Source organism: Rhineura floridana, chromosome 1 (genome assembly GCF_030035675.1).
Source record: "Rhineura floridana isolate rRhiFlo1 chromosome 1, rRhiFlo1.hap2, whole genome shotgun sequence".
Taxonomy (NCBI): domain Eukaryota; kingdom Metazoa; phylum Chordata; class Lepidosauria; order Squamata; family Rhineuridae; genus Rhineura; species Rhineura floridana.
The window spans coordinates 150121003-150140777 of record NC_084480.1 but is presented as its reverse complement, the minus strand read 5'-3'; the positions used below and the strand labels follow the sequence as shown (position 1 = coordinate 150140777).

General features: G+C 43.0%; 1 protein-coding gene across 3 annotated transcripts in view; it reads right to left on the bottom strand.

Moving 5' to 3' along the window:
* Positions 1-1499: 1499 nt before the first annotated feature.
* The window catches only part of LOC133389552 (anionic trypsin-like), a 34561-nt gene continuing 16285 nt past the window's right edge, over positions 1500-19775 (bottom strand). For 2 of the 3 annotated variants that reach the window (XM_061637441.1, XM_061637460.1), the window contains 4 exons: positions 5031-5190; positions 3600-3853; positions 2414-2550; positions 1500-1722 (listed from right to left, as the gene is read on the bottom strand). In XM_061637441.1, coding sequence (XP_061493425.1) covers positions 1573-1722; positions 2414-2550; positions 3600-3853; positions 5031-5190 — 701 coding nt within the window. In that variant the 3' untranslated portion in view covers positions 1500-1572. Of the gene's footprint in view, positions 1723-2413; positions 2551-3599; positions 3854-5030; positions 5191-8380; positions 8441-19775 lie in introns of those variants that run through there. The other variant, XM_061637450.1, reaches the window with a different exon arrangement.

Here is a 19775-nt window from a genome sequence, read left to right as displayed (position 1 = left end):
TAATCAGTTACTTTCAGAGCAATTGTAATTGTAACGGTAATTACTACTTTTTTGGGCCATGTAACTGTAACTGTAACTGATTACTTTTTAAAAGTAATCTTCCAAGCTCTGGTTTAAGTGAATGAGCCTGTGGTGGGTTAAACATAAAATAGGGAGACAGCCCACCTAAAGCAGGTGGGGAGGGGCAGGATAGACTATTAAATCAGTGTTTGATTCATGGGTCAGCCTGGCAGATCTGTCAACTGCATTGTGAACCCAAAGGGAAGCCCAATTTATCACTCTAGAGCAGCCTTTCCCAACCAGTGTGCCTCCAGATGTTGTTGGACCACAAGTCCCATCAGCCTCAGCCAGCATTGCCAATGGTCAGGAAAGATGGGAACTGTGGTCCAACAACATCTGGAGGCACACCGGTTGGGAAAGGCTGCCCTAAAGTGAGGGAAATTATGCAGCCCCTCCTGAGTTGCAGGAACATTTTTGTACACCCCTGCAGATACCCATGAACGCTTTTGCTTTTCTGTGGTGAAAAAAAATCCCAAAGCTTCCAGCAGAGGGAAACCTCCAGCTGTAATAGGATGTTATATTGTTCTTGCCAGTTTATTTTTTAATTATTCTGATTTTATGATTATGGTTTTAAATTATTAGAAACAATTTAATGCTATTTTAAACTAGAGTTCATTTTTTAATTATATCTGTTTATACTTATTTATTTATGTATTCTATGCTTTTATTTTTGATAGGTTTTAAATTGTATGTGTCTTTTATCTGGAAGCCGCCGTGAGTTCCAATTTGGAAAAACAGCGGGGTATAAATAAAGTTTAATAATAATAATAATAATAATAATAATAATAATAATAATAGCTTTATAGCCAAAGATAGAATTTTTGCAGGATATTGTTCATGTAGATCTTAACTCAATCCACATACAAACAACAGGCAATTAACTGATGTACAGAGGACTAATAAACTGCCTGATTCTGCACATGGTACCTAATGAAGACTGGTGCAAAATTTCTGAGTCCGAAGGTGAAATTGCATTAGGACGTAAAAGCAGGCTTGAGACCGAGGGAATCTCATTCTAGGGTTCCCCCACTACTGAGTGAAAAGGAAGTACTGTGGAATCGGAATTTGATTTTGCATCGCAGCACAGAAGTCAGGGAAAATTAATAATTGTCCCATTTGGATACGGCCAGGATTCCCTTGGAAAACTGAGTGTGGATAGAGTGTGACCCTGATGCATTTTTAATATGTTAACATTCTTACTGAGATTTTAAAATATGTAGTTGACTGTTACTTGCAAGCCACGTTGGTAAGAACTATAATACATAAAGAAATGAACACCCTTTATAAATGGGTTGGGGGGAAATGGAAAGAAAAAAGTGAAAATTCCCACAATAGAAATCTGTAGTGTAGACATGCCCTTCAACTGGAATGCTGTTAAAATGAAACACCCATGAACCAAAATATTTTAGTAATCTGTATTCATTTATTTCCTTGGATTGTTTTTTTATTATGGTAAATTACATGGGAAGCAAAGGATACCACTATATTGCACCTGGAAGAGAAATTGCTATTTCAGTTCGCAGCAATGGTTTCCTGGACCCAGTCAACGTAGTTGCACACTTTGGTGTAGACTCCAGGGTAGTCAGACAGAGCACACCCAATTCCCCATGAAACAATGCCCTGGAGCTCTCCGTTACACGCCACTGGGCCACCGGAATCCCCCTGCAAGACAAAAGGGGTTGGACATAAAAGCCATTTCACAGAGATTCCCATTTAATTTGCTTTGTCTTTAAAGCCTCTTCCTCCTTCGCTCCCCATATTAATTCTCACCAAGGCCACATTCACACCATATGTTTATTCTACTATTATTCCAGTTTAAACAGTCAGGCCTTCCTCCAAAGAATTCTGGGAAGTGTAGCTTGTGAAGGTGTGCTGAGAGTTGTTAGGACAGCCTCTGTTTCCCTCATAGAACTACAATCCCCAGAGTGCTCTGGGAAGAGGGACTGACTGTTAAACCACTAGGTAGCACATAAATACTTTTTCTTAATAAAGAAACAAATAAAGCATGGTTGCTTTGCAGTGAGCATTCAGCCTGTGAGGAGGAAGCTGGCAATGGCTCTTACTTTGAGATGCTGACTTCACCTTCAAATGTGGCGTACAACCTGATCCATAGCAAATATCACTGCCACTATCTCACCAACACAGAAAATGATTAATGGGATGGAAGCAGCATTAACACAAATGTTTAATACAAAGGTCAAACAATCTGCCCACTCAGGGAACTTGTCTTCATTCTTTAACAACTGGTGGCTGTTGTCAAAGAATGCTGTGCAATTAATTTTTTGGTGGTTATTTCTTTTCAAGAACTCAGAACTCCCAGCTTAACAGTGGAACTGAAGGCAAATCCTCTCACCTGGCAGGAGTCTTTGCCACCCTCCAAGTATCCGACGCAGATCATATTCTGAGTTATTTGCCCCGGGTAAGACGCTTCACATTCAGCATCACTTAGGATCGGAGCATTCAGGCACTGCAGAAGGTCAGGGTAGTTAACTGAAAGGAAGGGGGAAAGAAAAAGGCTGTAAACTAAGACATTTAAAAGACAGCAGTAATCCAGGAATGTTATCTAGCTGCGTGTGGGCATAAAGTCTTCATATAAGAAGGCATCTGGGCTTCACTAATCAACTCATAGGCCATCAAAGTTGCTGAAATACTTCCTTGATAGACACGAAGCTGAAATCTGATGCACATGTGGTTTAACTCACACCCACACCTACTATAAACAAATAAAGTGTGAAGGGGGCTTCTAAGCATGTTCAGCAGAGCACGCTTAGAAGCCTCTGAACTATCAGGAACCCTGCTTCACCAGGATTCCTGATTGTGTAGAGGCTTCTAAGCATGTGCAGTCAAACATGCTTAGAAGCCCCCTACAGACCTTCCCATTCAATATGGGAAGGTTGAGGATAGGGCACATGGGGGTCAGTGCATGTGGGGATGTTGGGAGGGGCAGAGCTGGTGTATGTGCATCCTCTATGCCTAAAGAGTTCTTCACAAGAGCAGCTAACATTCCAATGGAGAATATGCCAAGCCAACCGGAATACCAGAAAATGGAAGCTCTCCCTTTGTATGCTTGGGGGGCTCAGGTTGGAGCCATAAGCCATTCTATGCTGAGCCATGCATTGAGATAGGTGATACCGTTCTAGTGGTTCCATCTATGGGTGTGGCCCACTTTGCAGTGACACACTGTGGGGACTTCTCTGTTATGTCACCCTGGTTGTGGAACTCCCTTTCTTTGGAGGAACAATTGTCCTTCTCACTGATATCTTTTTGATGGCAGTTGAAGATACATCTGTTCCATCGGGCCTTTGGGGGTTGATGAAAAGATTGACTGTTCTGTTCGCTGTGGAATTATGTGCTGCTGAAATGTGTGGTAGCTTATCTGTGTTTATTACTGATGTTATGGTTTTACAGTTGATACTGAATTTTACTGTAATTCCTGTATGTTGTCCTTGGAACCTCGGTTGAAAGGCAGTTTAAAAATATGCTAAATCAATAAACAAAACAAAAAGCTGATGGGTTGACTAAACCATTTTCATACTCACCACCACTGCTGAGCGTGTTGCCCCACCCTGAGATCAAGCAATCAGTACCAGCAGGTGGACATCCACTGGGCAAGGCAATGGGTGCGATGCTTGAGGAAATTTCAGCAGGGCTCTCCAGCTTGATGAGCATGATGTCATTATCCAACAGCCAAGAGTTATAGTTTGGATGGCGAATTACTTTTTCAGAATTGACAAACTGCTCGCCTCCCTCCAGCACCATGATGTCGTGCTCCCCTAGCCTCACCTGAATGCGGCTGCAAAATCAAGAGTGCAATATTACACTGAGTGCACCATGCAGTGTCTGATCTCAAGCTAATCAAGCCTTGTGCTCATGCCGCAGGAGTGATCAAACCAACCGGCGTCACCTTTAGCAGCAGGGCCTTCTCTAAAATGGGAACTTTACAACTGTTCAAGATCATTCCATAAATCTCCATGACTCTAAGCAACGCCTGAGTTACTGACACAGGAAGGTTTTCAAAAATCTGCATATTAAGTGCACGTAACTAACTTTTGCTCAGAGCAAACCCATCAAAATTAATGCCCATGGCTAACTTAGGTCCATTAATTTCAGCAGGTCTACTCTGAGTAAACATTAGTTGGATACAACGCATAATTATTTTCAAGTGAAGCTCTGTAATGACACAATTCAGTAAAATGTGAGGGGGCGGTCACTGCTAACCTTTCTGGTTTGAGGTTGGATTTTCATGCTCAGGCCTCAGAACCCTCTTTAGGCGCAGAGGAGAACAGGGTTGTGTAACACATCAGAGCTTGGAAAAGTTACTTTTTTGAACTACAACTCCCATCAGCCCAATCCAATGGCCATGCTGGCTGGGCCTGATGGGAGTTGTAGTTCAAAAAAGTAACTTTTCCAAGCTCTGCACAATCTGCAGTGTTTGATGGGTAGTACGAAGCCTCTGGACTGGATGGGTCTAGTATAACCTTTCCCACCTTTGGATCCCCAGATGTTGCTGGACTATAATTCCCATCATTCCTGACCATTGGCCATGCTGGCTGGGGCTGAAGGGAGTTGTAGTCCAACAACATCTGGGGATCCAAAGGTTGGAAAAGGCTGGCCTAGTATAAATACAAGTCTGACCTTTTGCCTTTCTTGGATCATACTCAGGATACTACACGTTGGGCTCCAGTTTAGCACACTGACCTGGGGGACTCTGAGCTGTAATGTGCCTTCTAGATCTGGATTCAGATGCAGCCATCCCATTGTGGCCATAAACTGCAGTGTTGTTTAGTTGCACAATAAAGAGAGGGGGATGTACTGAGTGTGCTACATCTCTTAATGATCTAGAGCTCTCCAAATCCACACTGGTGCTTACTATTCCTAAGGTCCAGTTGTATTGAAATTGTGGGATCTTGTGGGAGCTTCTGGGTTGCAGTACAAGCATAGCCATGGAGAAAGAAGTGTCATTCACTCACGATTTGTAGCAATGAGCAGCTGAAACAACCCATCGATCATTGATGAGGGAGCCGCCACAGAAGTGATACCCAGAATTCAATGATACTTGGTAAGGAACAGAGTTTCTCTGACAGGTGTAGCCTCCCACAATCTTATCGTCATCATCAAAGGGGGCAGCAACTGACAAAAACAGGGAAATCAGAATTAGTAAGCACTGCAAAGTAACTTGGACTGTGCAAAAAACAATCCAAAATTAAGTACAATTTTTTAATTTATAACATGACATGGCCTCAAAGTTGGGATGTATTTAGAACAGGGAAGCAGTTGCTCCACCCCTTGAGTTTCAGAATACATGTGTTCATGCCCCAGGAAAACCTTCTATCACTGGTTATTAGGGATGTGCAAATTGTTTTTTAACATGTTCACCCATAAATCCATTTCATTCTGTTTCCATACAAATTTGCATTCAATTTTTAAAATTTTGCCTCAATTTCTGTATTTCTAAATGTATCTTCTCTCAAATCAAACAATATTTTTATAGTTTTTTTTAAAGCTGAGAACTGTGTCATAATATATGGAAAGTGCAAAACCAGTGGATCACTATGTTGCAATCTGAGGGGTGTGGATTGGAATTAATAAAGAATGAATTCCTATATATGTTGAAAAGCAGTTTGTCTGATTGTTATGCATTTGGACACTTCTTAAGATGTCGTAACCAAATTTTGCATTAAGGTTCCTGAGATAAAGGAGCAGATATTCGTGCATATATCTGGATAGAATTGGAAGCCATTTTGAATCAAGATGGCAGACTAAACCTTTCAAAAGTGCACTGATTTTACCCACTGATTTCAAAACTGCACTTATTTCTGGCTTCTTAGAATTTCTAAGCAACCCCAAGAATGAGGCTGCTTGTCCCTAACAATTCTTCGTATTGAAGTCTGTACTAGACTGCAGGTGGCAGGGATGCATATTGCATAACTGAAAGCCCATCCATACAAAAAAAACGCACATTGAAAGCTAGATGTCACAGAGAATGGTTCTAGGAATCTAATCTTCTCTCTGAAGTATTCTGTGTACAGTGATTTTGTTTTGTAAACAGGACTATTCAAAAGGTGTGAGCCCCAGTCCCCTGCAATCTGAAGTGCTACAGCCCAGACATAGGTTCACTATCACCTCAGTGAGAACTTGGCTGTAGTGTTATATTCACTAAAAAGCAAAAAAAACCTTGTGGTTTAAAAACATAACTACAGCTGACAGATATTTATTTATTTATTTATTATTTGATTTATATCCCGTCTTTCCTCCCAGCAGGAGCCCAGGGTGGCATTTCTATCAAAAACATTTCTATCAAACTTTTAAAAATGAGGAAATTGGGCAGCTATAGTGAATGCACCAGGGGAGCAGGAGAACTTACCTCCTCACTGAGATATTGTACTGCCCTACAAATTTGAAAAAATACAAACACAATTTAAGTTGGTCTTTCCCAGTCCTATCCACTTCCTGTGTAGCTTCGAAGAATTTGGTAATGTGTGCCTCTGAGCATTTGGGCAGTGTGTGCATATCCATGCCTAAATTAATAGATTTTGCTTCAAGCAAAAGTCAAGGCAAAACTGAGGTTCTTCTTAAAGACTCATCCAAATAATGTAAAGGAAAATATTTTGCTATGGCTAGTCAAATTTGTCATGGGATTCCTTGTGTTCCCTCCAGAAAACTTAAATGGTAGAATCCTATATCTAGTATTAATAAGACTAAGTGTCTTGTGAGTTTTAAACAATGGTTAGAAAAAGAAATATGATTACAAAATATCTCCATGGATGTGAGGCCAGGTCTAAACATTGAGCTGAATTAGGTGGTAGAATCTTAAAGTCAGGGCTGACACAAGACATTTCACTGCCGTAGGTGAGATAGAACAGCCTCCTCTTCACCTTGGGGCCCATCCTGCCCTTTTCTTGCTTTGAGGAATGTAAGGGCCTTCCTTAGGGTAAGGGTCTGTGGGCAAAGTGGCCTTGGAGAGTGCCTGACTACTGCCACTTTTGCAGTGGCACATACTGTTTAAGATTTCATAGGTCACATCCATACATTTAAGGTACATGGCTTCCCCCAAATAATCCTGGAAACTGTAGTTGGCCACTCACAGAGCTACAGTTGCCAGTACCCTTAAAAAACTACCGTTTCCAGGATTCTCTGGGAGAAGCCATGTGCTTTAAATGTATGGTGTGGATGTAGGGTTGCCAGGTTCAGGGCCTGAGACTGATCCTGTATCTTTAGGAGAAGAGAAAGTCAGCCAAGTGCAGGTGTTCTTGCAACACTGTAATGGGAAAAGCCACAAAGTGGAATTCTCCCTTCCCCCGGCACAACTTTTAAAGATATAGAAGACTTCTTGGTTGCCAGGCCCAGCCTCCAAGAGGTCTTCTGTATCTTTAAAAATTGTGCAGGGGGAAGGGAGAATTCCACCGTGTGGTTTTTCCCATTACAGGGTTGCAAGAACACCTGCACTTGGCTGACTTTCTCTTCTCCTAAAGATACAGGATCGGTCTCAGGCCCTGAGCCTGGCAACCCTATGTGGATGGGACCACAGTTTAGTAATGTGAAGCTTTAAGCAGATGTTCTTCAGGACTACCTCATCCACAATGGCTTACTCTGAGGAAGGTCTCTTCCTCAGATCAAGGCATAGGCAAGCAGACTGGACAGCCCTTTAGGAATACTGCCATGACTTTACTGAAGCAGCGAAATGGTGGTGACACTCCTAGCAAAACAGTGACAGGCAGTTCTGCAGGCATGAAGAAGCTAGGGGCTAGAGCCAGCAGCAGACAGGCCAGGGAGACTATGATCCAGGGCCCTTTCCCAGTTCTCAGCCTGAGGCTCACCCTGCTTAACAACTGGGCCAGCCCTACCTAAAGTAATAGAGGGGGCTGCATTACTTCAGGCTACAGCTGGGGACACCAGTTTTGAATGCACCTCCATGTAAAATAAAAAAATTCCCGCGTTGTTGTTTTCTTAGCGATCACATTAAGGTACCAGCTCCACTCGGTTCCTGCTGTGGTAGTTTTCCGTCTGCCCAAACAAACACACACACACACACACCAGCACCAGCACCAGCACTATTACAAAAAATGTGATTCCACCGTCACCAGTCTTACGTATCTAAACCACAGAGGATGGTAAAGAGGACCTACTAATAATGACACTAATAATGACAACAATAATTACTGTTACTTAGTTAATTAACGTATGAATCTCCTTTTGCATCTGTCTCAAGGCAATTTGCGGACATACCGTACAAATAGTTTTTCAAACAGTACAAAAAGCAACTGAAGATAGGTTAAGAAAGAATACAAAATAAATACTGAAGGCATTTTGAAAGGCTCACCCGCTGCTCCCAGGAAGGCAAAAACTAAGAGGAGCTTCATGGTGTCTTCTTGGTGGATTTGTCAACTGCAACAGGACTTGCATAAGAAATCTCTCCAAATTTATTCTGCCTCTTATCTCCTCAGCCCAAGGTCCCACCAGCTTTCCACTTCCCAGGGTCTTGCATAAGCTCAATTAAAACAGACTTCTTCAAGTGCACAAGGTGATAACATGACCTCTTAAATCTGAAACGAAGCATTTCTAGAAGTGGAAGAAACGTCATGTGTGTAATTCTGCCAATGTGCACAGCTGAGTCCTGTCTGGAGCCCCCTGTCCGCCATTTTGGATGCTTATGAAACCTCACAAATGCTTCAAGCTGTTCTGTTCTGTACAGGCTCTCCTACAATCAGCTCCTCTGAAAGCAGCATTTTCAAACCTGTCACAAGCACCTAGCATGGGACTATACATGTCAGGCCTACTATCAGCTTGGGCCAGTCTGGACAGAAAGGGCAATGCCTGGAAAACCACCATGCCCTGTTCATGCCTCCTTCAGGCCTCCTTTAGCTTTACATAGAATTGCAGAACCTAATAACCACATTGTTCTGGCTGTACCAGCATATGTCAGAAGCTGGTAAACCTGCTCAAGTGTCTGATGTGTTGTAGCTTTGGGTTAATTAATTAAAAGTGGCAATACAATGTTAGGGAATTGTTCATTCCACTGCTACTATCAGCTACACTCCTGGGCAGCAGCAGGACCTCAGACAGGATCGGGGGGGGGGGGGCGCAGTCTACCATCAGCTTCTGGGCTGCCAGTTGGTGATGCCTCTTGTAAGAGATAAACAGCACTGTGTTATTTTTGAAGAGCTGGACATTTTAGTTCATAATAACATAAGAACATAAGAAGAGCCTGCTGGATCAGGCCAGTGGCCTATCTAGTCCAGCATCCTGTTCTCACAGTGGCCAATCAGGTGTCTGGGGGAAGCCCGCAAGCAGGACCAGAGTGCAAGAACACTCTCCCTTCCTGAGGCTTCCGGCAACTGGTTTTCAGAAGCATGCTGCCTCTGACTAGGGTGGCACAGCACAGCCATCACGGCTAGTAGCCATTGATAGCCCTGTCCTCCATGAATTTGTCTAATCTTCTTTTAAAGCCATCCAAGCTGGTGGCCATTACTGCATCTTGTGGGAGCGAATTCCATAGTTTAACTATGTGCTGAGTAAAGAAGTACTTCCTTTTGTCTGTCCTGAATCTTCCAACATTCAGCTTCTTTGAATGTCCACGAGTTCTAGTATTATGAGAGAGGGAGAAGAACTTTTCTCTATCCACTTTCTCAATGCCATGCATAATTTTCTACACTTCTATCATGTCTCCTCTGACCCGCCTTTTCTCTAAACTAAAAAGCCCCAAATGCTGCAACCTTTCCTCGTAAGGGAGTCGCTCCATCCCCTTGATCATTCTGGTTGCCCTCTTCTGAACCTTTTCCAACTCTATCATATCCTTTTTGAGATGAGGCGACCAGAACTGTACACAGTATTCCAAATGCGGCCGCACCATAGATTTATACAACGGCGTTATGATATCAGCTGTTTTATTTTCAATACCTTTCCTAATTATCCCTAGCATGGAATTTGCCTTTTTCACAGATGCCGCACACTGGGTCGACATCTTCATTGTGCTGTCCACTACAACCCCGAGGTCTCTCTCCTGGTCGGTCACCGCCAGTTCAGACCCCATGAGCGTATATGTGAAATTCAGATTTTTTGCTCCAATATGCATAATTTTACACTTGCTTATATTGAATTGCATTTGCCATTTTCCCGCCCATTCACTCAGTTTGGAGAGGTCTTTTTGGAGCTCTTCGCAATCCCTTTTTGTTTTAACAACCCTGAACAATTTAGTGTCGTCAGCAAACTTGGCCACTTCACTGCTCACTCCTTTTTTTTTTTTTTTTTTCAATAATTTTTATTCAAATTTTCATAAAACACACAAGACAAAATCACAAAACATTCAAAGACAAAAAACAAAATCAAAAATAGTTAAACAAAAAGAAAAAAAGAAAGAAAAAAAAAAAAACAAAAATAAAAAATAAAGAGTAAAATATTGACTTCCCATTTGTCAAAGATCAAATCAGTTATAAGTCTATAATATATAGCAATCCTGTCTCTTAAGTCATATTATAAAATCACTTTCCTCCAGTAGTTATCTTACTTAATCATCAAATCTCATAAACATTACTTTATTCTTTCCACAAAAAGTCAAAGAGAGATTTCAATTCTTTAAGAAATATATCTATCAATTTTTTTTTCCAGATAAGCATATCGATTAATCCATCTCATTACTAATTATGATAATCTTATTGTCATAACCATAGTCAAAATAAACATTTCAATTAATCCATCACATCAGAATCTGTTAGGTTCAGTAATTTCAGTAGCCATTGTTCTATTATCTCTATTAGTTCCATTTTCCATCTTCCATCTTCAGTAGTCTTGTTAAGTCCAGTAATTTCAATATCCAATCTTCCATTATCAGTATTCCATAATAATCTTGCTGTCAAAGCCATAGTCATATAGTAAGAGTCTGATGGGAATTACCTCTATCCCAAATATTTTCTTGCCATCCATTCTGAATAGGTTGCTGAAATACTGCTGTAAAATCATATCTCTGTTCTTTTTTTCAAAATACACTGGGTCATCTCTTAAAAGTTTTTCCATTGTCACATGGCTGCAGTTAATTCCATAGATTTTCTCTATATTGGGCTCCATCACATCATTCCAGTCCAGAAAATAATCCATGCCATTGATAACTTTATCTCTAGAATCTTCATTAATTTCTTCAGAGATAACATTGAGTTCCAAACAATAGATTTTATTTCTAAAATCCATAGACTCCAAATCTTGTTCCTGTTCCACGTTTGTTCCAATCTCCGGGATCTCCTCTCTCACAGGGACCCCTATTCCAGTCTCCAGGGTCTCCTCTCTCACAGGGACCCCTGTTCCAATCTCCGGGGTCTCCTCTCTCACAGGGACCCCTTCCAGGGTCACCTCTCTCACAGGGACCCTTATATCTTTAATCTCCTGCTTCATTTTACTCAATTCAATTTTCGTTATCTCAATCTCATCCATTATTTTCTGAAACATAGTTATTTCCAGATTCTCAGCCACTTTCTTAATTGCCATTTTAAAAGAAAAATATAGGAAAACCACTTCTTATTTCAGCAACAATTGGGTTAATACTCCAGACTTGGTGACATCACAGTATAAACAGAGCAGACAGCCTTATCTCTCCAATAGTTAAGTAAACAAAATGCAGTTCCCAGGATCGAAACAATTAATGGCAATCGTCAAGAAACAGATTCGTCAAAATAAAATAGACCAAAAAGAGAGTAGTCTCAAAACAGTATAATATTTTTCAAAATAAAAATCTGGAATAGAAATCCCTCTTCTGTGTGTATCTTTAGAATGCAAATCCAGGACAGCTTTTTGCAACAAAAACAGAGATAAGCTATTAATTAGTGCGTAGCAGAGAGAAGTTACGGCTCCCCAGTGAGATGTCAAAAACCGATCAATCTGGCAAATCTCTTTTAAACAGCAACAATTTAAGTCAAGTAAAAGAAAAATATAGAAAGAAGGGTGCTTGCCTGTTAATGCGTTCTCTCTTAGAAGATAAGATGAACGTTCGCTTTAACAGATAGAGCTTGCTGTTGAAAATCCGTCCCACCTTCGTCGGCTGGACCTCGTCCCAAAAATTAATGAGATCTGGTCGTCCCAACAAAAATAGGCTTTGAGGTTAATCTCTTCGTTTCTCCCTACCCGGGAGAAGTTTAATCAGTCAAAAAAAAAAGAAAAAACTGACTGATATATCTGAATAAGCTTCTTTTGAGGCAGGAGCCCGTCTCAAAAGCAGGCACAGGCTAAGTCACCCTTCCCGGAAGTCCACTTCACTGCTCACTCCTAATTCTAGGTCATTAATGAACAAGTTGAAAAGTACAGGTCCCAATACCGATCCTTGAGGGACTCCACTTTCTACAGCCCTCCATTGGGAGAACTGTCCATTTATTCCTACTCTCTGCTTTCTGCTTCTTAACCAATTTCTTATCCACAAGAGGACCTCTCCTCTTATTCCATGACTGCTAAGCTTCCTCAGAAGTCTTTGGTGAGGTACCTTGTCAAACCCTTTTTGAAATCTAAGTACACTATGTCCACTGGATCACCTCTATCTATATGCTTGTTGACACTCTCAAAGAATTCTAATAGGTTACTGAGACAGGACTTTCCCTTGCAGAAGCCATGCTGGCTCTGCTTCAGCAAGGCTTGTTCTTCTATGTGCTTAGTTAATCTAGCTTTAATAATACTTTCTACCAGTTTTCCAGGGACAGAAGTTAAGCTAACTGGCCTGTAATTTCCAGGATCCCCTCTGGATCCCTTTTTGAAGATTGGCGTTACATTTGCCACTTTCCAGTCCTCAGGGGCGGAGGAGGACCCAAGGGACAAGTTACATATTTTAATTAGCAGATCAGCAATTTCACCTTTGAGTTCTTTGAGAACTCTCGGGTGGATGCCATCCGGGCCCGGTGATTTGTCAGTTTTTATATTGTCCATTAAGCTTAGAACTTCCTCTCTCGTTACCACTATTTGTCTCAGTTCCTCAGAATCCCTTCCTGCAAATGTTAGTTCAGGTTCAGGGATCTGCCCTATATCTTCCACTGTGAAGACAGATGCAAAGAATTCATTTAGCTTCTCTGCAATCTCCTTATCGTTCTTTAGTACACCTTTGACTCCCTTATCATCCAAGGGTCCAATTGTCTCCCTAGATGGTCTCCTGCTTTGAATGTATTTATAGAATTTTTTGTTGTTGGTTTTTATGTTCTTAGCAATGTGCTCCTCAAATTCTTTTTTAGCATCCCTTATTGTCTTCTTGCATTTCTTTTGCCAGAGTTTGTGTTCTTTTTTATTTTCTTCATTCGGACAAGACTTCCATTTTCTGAAGGAAGACTTTTTGCCTCTAAGAGCTTCCTTGACTTTGCTCGTTAACCATGCTGGCATCTTCTTGGCCCTGGTGGTACCTTTTCTGATCTGCGGTATGCACTCCAGTTGAGCTTCTAATATAGTGTTTTTAAACAACTTCCAAGCATTTTCGAGTGATGTGACCCTCTGGACTTTGTTTTTCAGCTTTCTTTTTACCAATCCCCTCATTTTTGTGAAGTTTCCTCTTTTGAAGTCAAATGTGACCATGTTGGATTTTCTTGGCAATTGGCCAGTTACATGTATGTTTAATTTAATAGCACTGTGGTCACTGCTCCCAATTGGTTCAACAACACTTACATCTCGCACCAGGTCCCGGTCCCCACTGAGGATTAAGTCCACGGTTGCCGTCCCTCTGGTCGGTTCCATGACCAACTGGTCTAGGGAATAGTCATTTAGAATATCTAGAAACTTTGCTTCTTTGTCATGACTGGAACACATATGCAGCCAGTCTATGTCTGGGTAGTTGAAGTCACCCATTACTACCACATTTCCTAGTTTGGATGCTTCCTCAATTTCATATCTCATCTCAGGGTCTCCCTGAGCATTTTGATCAGGGGGACGATAGATCGTTCCCAGTATTAAGTCCCTCCTGGGGCATGGTATCACCACCCACAACAATTCTGTGGAGGAGTCTGCCTCTTTTGGGGTTTCGAGCTTGCTGGATTCAATGCCTTCTTTCATGTATAGAGCGACTCCGCCACCAATACGTCCTTCCCTGTCCTTCCGATATAGTTTATATCCAGGGATAACCGTATCCCACTGGTTTTCTCCATTCCACCAGGTCTCCGTTATGCTCACTATATCAATGCTCTCCTCTAAGACCAAGCACTCCAGTTCTCCCATCTTGGTTCGGAGGCTCCTAGCATTAGCGTACAGGCACTTGTAAGCAGTGTCTCTCTTCAAATGTCTTTGGCACTTGTGGTTTGGCCTGTGGTAATTTTGCTCTTCTGAATTTATATCCTGTGCCCCTGCTCTCACAATGCCTACTTCTAGGCCTACCCCTTTTAAAATTTCATCATTTATTTGGTTTTTATCCCAGGGGGGAGGTTTATTCTGAACTGGACCTTTCTCAGCTCCTGTCGGGTTTCCCCCCTCAGTCAGATTAAAAGCTGCTCTGCTACCTTTTTAATTTTAAGTGCCAGCAGTCTGGTTCCATTCTGGTTCAAGTGGAGCCCATCCCTTTTGTACAGGCCCAGCTTGTCCCAAAATGTTCCCCAGTGCCTAACAAATCGAAACCCTTCCACCTGACACCATCATCTCATCCACGCATTGAGACTGCGAAGCTGGGCCTGTCTGGCTGGTCCTGCACGTGGAACCGGTAGCATTTCAGAGAAAGCCACCTTGGAGGTCCTGGCTTTCAGCATCCTACCTAGCAACCTAAATTTTGCTTCCAGGACCTCATGGCTGCATTTCCCCTTGTCGTTGGTGCCAACGTGCACCACGACCACTGACTCCTTCCCAGCACTGTCTACCAAACTATCTAAACGACGGGCGATATCCGCAACCTTCACACCAGGCAGGCAAAACACCTTGCGGTCTACACGCCCATCACACACCCACTGTCTATGTTCCTAATGATCGAATCACCCCTACAAGGATCCCTCCACCCCCTGGAGATATATCCTCAGCACGAGAGGATAGCTGCTCATCCCCCAAGGAATGGGTCCCTTCTAAGGGATTGTTTCCCTCTTCCTCAGCTGGATGCTCTCCTTCCCCGAGACCATCGTTCTCCATGATAGCAGGAGAGCTATAATCGTTGGAGTGGGACACAGCTATAACGTCCCTGAAGGCCTCTTCCACACACCTCTCTGCCTCTCTCAGCTTTTCCAGGTCCGCCACCTCGGCCTCAAGGAAATGCAGTCGTTCCTGGAGAGCAAGGAGCTCATTGCACCGAGAGCACACCCACGACTTCTGTCCAACAGGCAGATAGTCGTACATGCTGCAGGCAGTGCAAAACACTGGAAAGCCCCCACACCCCTGCTGGCTTCTTACCTGCATAGTTTTAAGGTTTATTACGTCAATGGGTTGGAGACTGCGGTTTAGTTGAGGTCAGGGAACAGACGGGCAGAGTAGGGGGCCCTGGCCTCCTTGCCCTGCTGCCGAACTCGCTCTGCTGCTTAACTCGCCTTGACGCTTCGTCAGCTGGGGCTCCCTCTAGCTCGTGGAGCAGGCTCTGTTGCCAGCTCTGTCATAATTTGTGATGTCCTTCTCTATGTTTATTTTATTTATATTTATTATTACATTTCTATCTCACTTTTCCTCCAAGGAGCTCAAGGTGGCATAGATGGTTCTCCCCCTCTCCATATTGTCCTCACCACCTCAACCCTGTGAGACAGGTTAGGTTGAGAGTTGGTGGTTGGTCCAAAGTCACCCAGTGAGCTTCATTGTTGAGCAGAGATTTGAACCCTGGTCTCCCGGGTCCGAGTATGGCTCACTGGTTTCGTCACTGGTGGTTTTGTTCATGCCACACTGGCTCACTGGTTTAGTTTTTATGCATATTCAAAGTACTAATAACACTGATCATAGTAGGGCGGGCAGCAATATATATTCATAAAGCAAGTGTCACAAGAGAGAAATAGCCCTAGGCAAGGCCCAAGAGTACAAATGAGGTGACTCAAGGCAGATCCACACCATACATTTAAAAGGCATCCAATGCACATACATCACATAACTTCCCCCAAAGAATTCTGGGAACGGTGGTTTTCCCCTCACAGAGCAATTCCCATCTATTTCCCATGATTCTCACCGATTAGTCTGCATAAGCAGGTGCTTGCGGCACAAAAACTTACTAGGATCACCACTTCACCCTTTCTGGTGAAATCAGGCCACCTTGGCTATGTTCAGGTAGAATGTTAAAACTTACCTATTTGTCCAAGCCTTTGGGGCATAATTGCATGAGAGGTCCCTGCATTGAAGGTACAAATTGCTGTCATTTTTATTATGTGTTGGTTGATGATTTAGATGTTTTTATGGTTGATTGTATTACCATCTTATGTTGTTGGCTGTTCCAGACTCCCTCTGGGAGGAAGGACAAGACACAAACCAAGCAAAATAAATGAACAAACTAGGGTTGCCAGGTCAGAAGCATCCCAAAACCTGAGATTTTAGGGGCAGGCCCAAGTGATGTCATGGGGTGGGCCTGAGTGATGTCACGGGGTGGGCCCGAGTGATGTCATTAAGCATCAATCACAGTTGCTTGGAGCGTACAATTAAAAAAAAATCTGACAAAATTAAGGTAGACATCTTAGCTAAAAGATGGAGCCTGGGTAGGGAACATTTAATGTAGCCTACTTGATTTTGGCAAGAAAGGTTTAAGTGCCTTCAGGCCAGGCCAGTCACCAGAAGGCCACTGTAGGAAGAAAGGAGCCTAGTGTTGTGGAGGTGTTAGATGGGAGCATTCAGGAGTAAAGATGGATGCCCCTGAAGGCTGTAATTCTAAACACATGTACTAAGGGACTAAGCCCCCATAGAACTCAACAGTAGATTGAGTAGATATAGTTTGGATTGTGCTGTTGGTAAAGCTTAACTAGGGATCCTTTGCAAAGACATCCATATCCAAGCAGGGTTGGCAACCCCCTGCCTGGAATGCCCTGCCCTTGTCTTTTAATGTGGCTGCTCCAAACTTCTTTACAATTTGACCCTTCACTTCAGAAAGAGGTCTGAGAAATGCATAAGAGTAAGAAGATTCTCTACCCTTTCTGTCTGCATAGATGCCATCATCCTTCCCCTGCGCCCAGCAGAAGCTCTGGGCCAGGCGGGACGCAGTGGCATCTCATAGAGGACACCCTCCCCTTTCCTGGGGTATATGATTTGTCCTGGCCCAGAGCAGATTTTGGGGTGGGTATGTTGGCATGAGGCCTAGTAGTTTTCCATCAAGTCTGAAAGTTTTGAAAGTTAAGAGGAGTTATGTCTTTGCCCAGTCTGGGAACGGACAGTGAAGGCCATTGTTATGGTAACCATCAAGATATAGACTGGGAAAGTTCTAACAGAGTCTGTGAGTTGTGTCCTTCTGCATCATGCCTCTGACCTGAGAGGCTGTCTTACTTTTGCTTTCGGAGAGAAATGTGCTGTAGAGCTAGAGGGGGGGGAAACTGCTGAAAAGCCTTAATGTCTTAATAAAGACTCTTAACATGCTCTAATGCTCTGAAGAAGTTTCTTGCTCAACTTAACTCCAACGTAATGTATGCTGTTTCACGCAACAACGCACACACGCCAACAGGGGTTATGGGCCCAGATCCACAGCGCATTACACGGGAGTAAGTTGCTGGTCTGAACAGCAGACGGAGTTCCAGAGAGGGCAGCTTGACTGATTGTACCAGACGGAGGTGAGCAACATGGCTGTAAACCTGTCTGGGGGAGGCTTGCCGATGGAACGGCTTAATGAAAAGAATTATGGCAGCTGGAAGCCGAGAATGCGGGCTTTGCTGATAACAGAGGATTTATGGGACATTATAGATGAACCACCCCCAGCGGTATTGACCGCGGCCTGCAAGCACAGAGACCAGAGGGCGCAGGCGTTTATAATCTTGGCTCTATCGGATTCTCAACTGATGTGTGTGAGAGGTGAGCCGTCGGCAAAACAGATGTGGGACGCGTTGCAGGAAAAGCTGACCCAAGAATGGCAGCGGAGACAGGAGGCGAAAAGAGCCGAGTCGATGGAAGCTGTCAGGAGGCAAGAGGTGAAAAATGCCGTGCTGAAGGATTATAAACAGGAGCAGCAACAAAGGCTGAAGGCTTGTTTTGTTTGCGGAGATCGATGGCATCTACAGCGGGAATGTCCAGTCAAGCGCAACTCCAGGGACGGAGGCTTGAAGCAGGGAAGTGTGAACTTTGTTTGTAAACAGAAGTCTCAAGATTTACGACCTGTTAATTGGCTTCTTGACAGTGGGGCAAGCCATATATTAATCAAAGACAGAAGTTTGTTTTACACGTCTACAGATGAGCAGGACTTTGTGCACCTGGCAGATGGATCACGGAAATCTGTGGAAGCTAAAGGTCTGGTGAAGTTTGACAAGCTTGGAATAATGTCAGAATGTTTGTTTGTTCCGGAATTGGCTCATAATATTTTATCAGTGAGCAAACTGGTGAGTTGTAATTATTCAATTTTGTTCCACAAAGACCAATGTTATATAATGAGGGGAGATCAAGTGTGTTTGCAGGGAAGCCTTAATGATTCACAGTATGTAATAAAGAGCAGTCAAGCAGGGTGTGCTGTGTTAAATGCTGAGGCACAGGTACATCAGGGCTGCGTCCATGAATGGCATCAAAGGCTGGGGCATGCAAACCTTGACACGATAAAGAAAACCCCTTTGCACGGTGAAAACATGCGTTTAAAAGATTGTGGACAGTTAATGGATTGTGATGCATGTAATAAAGCTAAAATGACTATTGCACCAATAAACTGGGAGGCTGAGAGAACCACAACAGCTCCCTACGAGCTGGTTCATGTTGATTTATCAGGGCCAATAAATGCTTCACGAGGAGGTGCGAAATTCTTCATGGTACTGGTAGATGATTTTTCAAGATTTTGTCATGTTTTTCTGTTAAAGCATAGAAGTGAAGCTGAGCAGAAGCTGAAACTGTTCATTAAGAGAATCGAAACTCAACACGGCGTCACGGTGGGGGCTATACGCTCGGACCAAGGTGGGGAATTCACGAATAAGGCATTGAGTGACTTTCTGGAGAGTAAGGGAATAAACCAGAATTTCACTGCTCCATTTAGCCCGTTTTCCAATGGAACTGCTGAGAGAAAAAATAGGGTGCTTGGGGAAGCAATGAGAGCCATGCTGATGGATTGCAGTTTAGGGAATTCTTTCTGGGCAGAAGCAATTCTTTATGCGAATTACATTCACAACAGGGTGTTACACAGTGCACTTGGAATGTCTCCTTATGAGAAACTTACTGGCAGAAAGCCTAAAATAGAACACATTCAAAAATTCGGGGCAAGGTGCTGGATCCACATTCCACAGGGAAAAAGGAGGGGCAAGCTTGCGCCCAGAGCACAGCAAGGTTTTGTTTTGGGATTTCAGAATGCATATTACAGAGTTTGGTGTCCAGAAACACAGCAGTTAATTCTGAGCAGAAGCATTAAAGTCTCAGAAAAGCCTTGGGATCAAAGGCAGACAGTCATTCTTACAGGAACAGATGACACACAAACACGAATACAATCACAGACATTTAAGCCAAATCTTGACATTAAAGTGGAAGGTACACAAATTCCTCTCAGAGATGCTTTGAATGAGCTCATTTGTGGGAAACGCAGTAGAAATAAGAAACGCATGGCTGAGGAAATGGAATTGGCTGATCAGGCTGTACCAAGTACAAGCAGCTCAGATGGAGGAGCTGAGAGGGCAGAAGTTCCAGCTTTAAGACACTCTACAAGAGCAAATTTA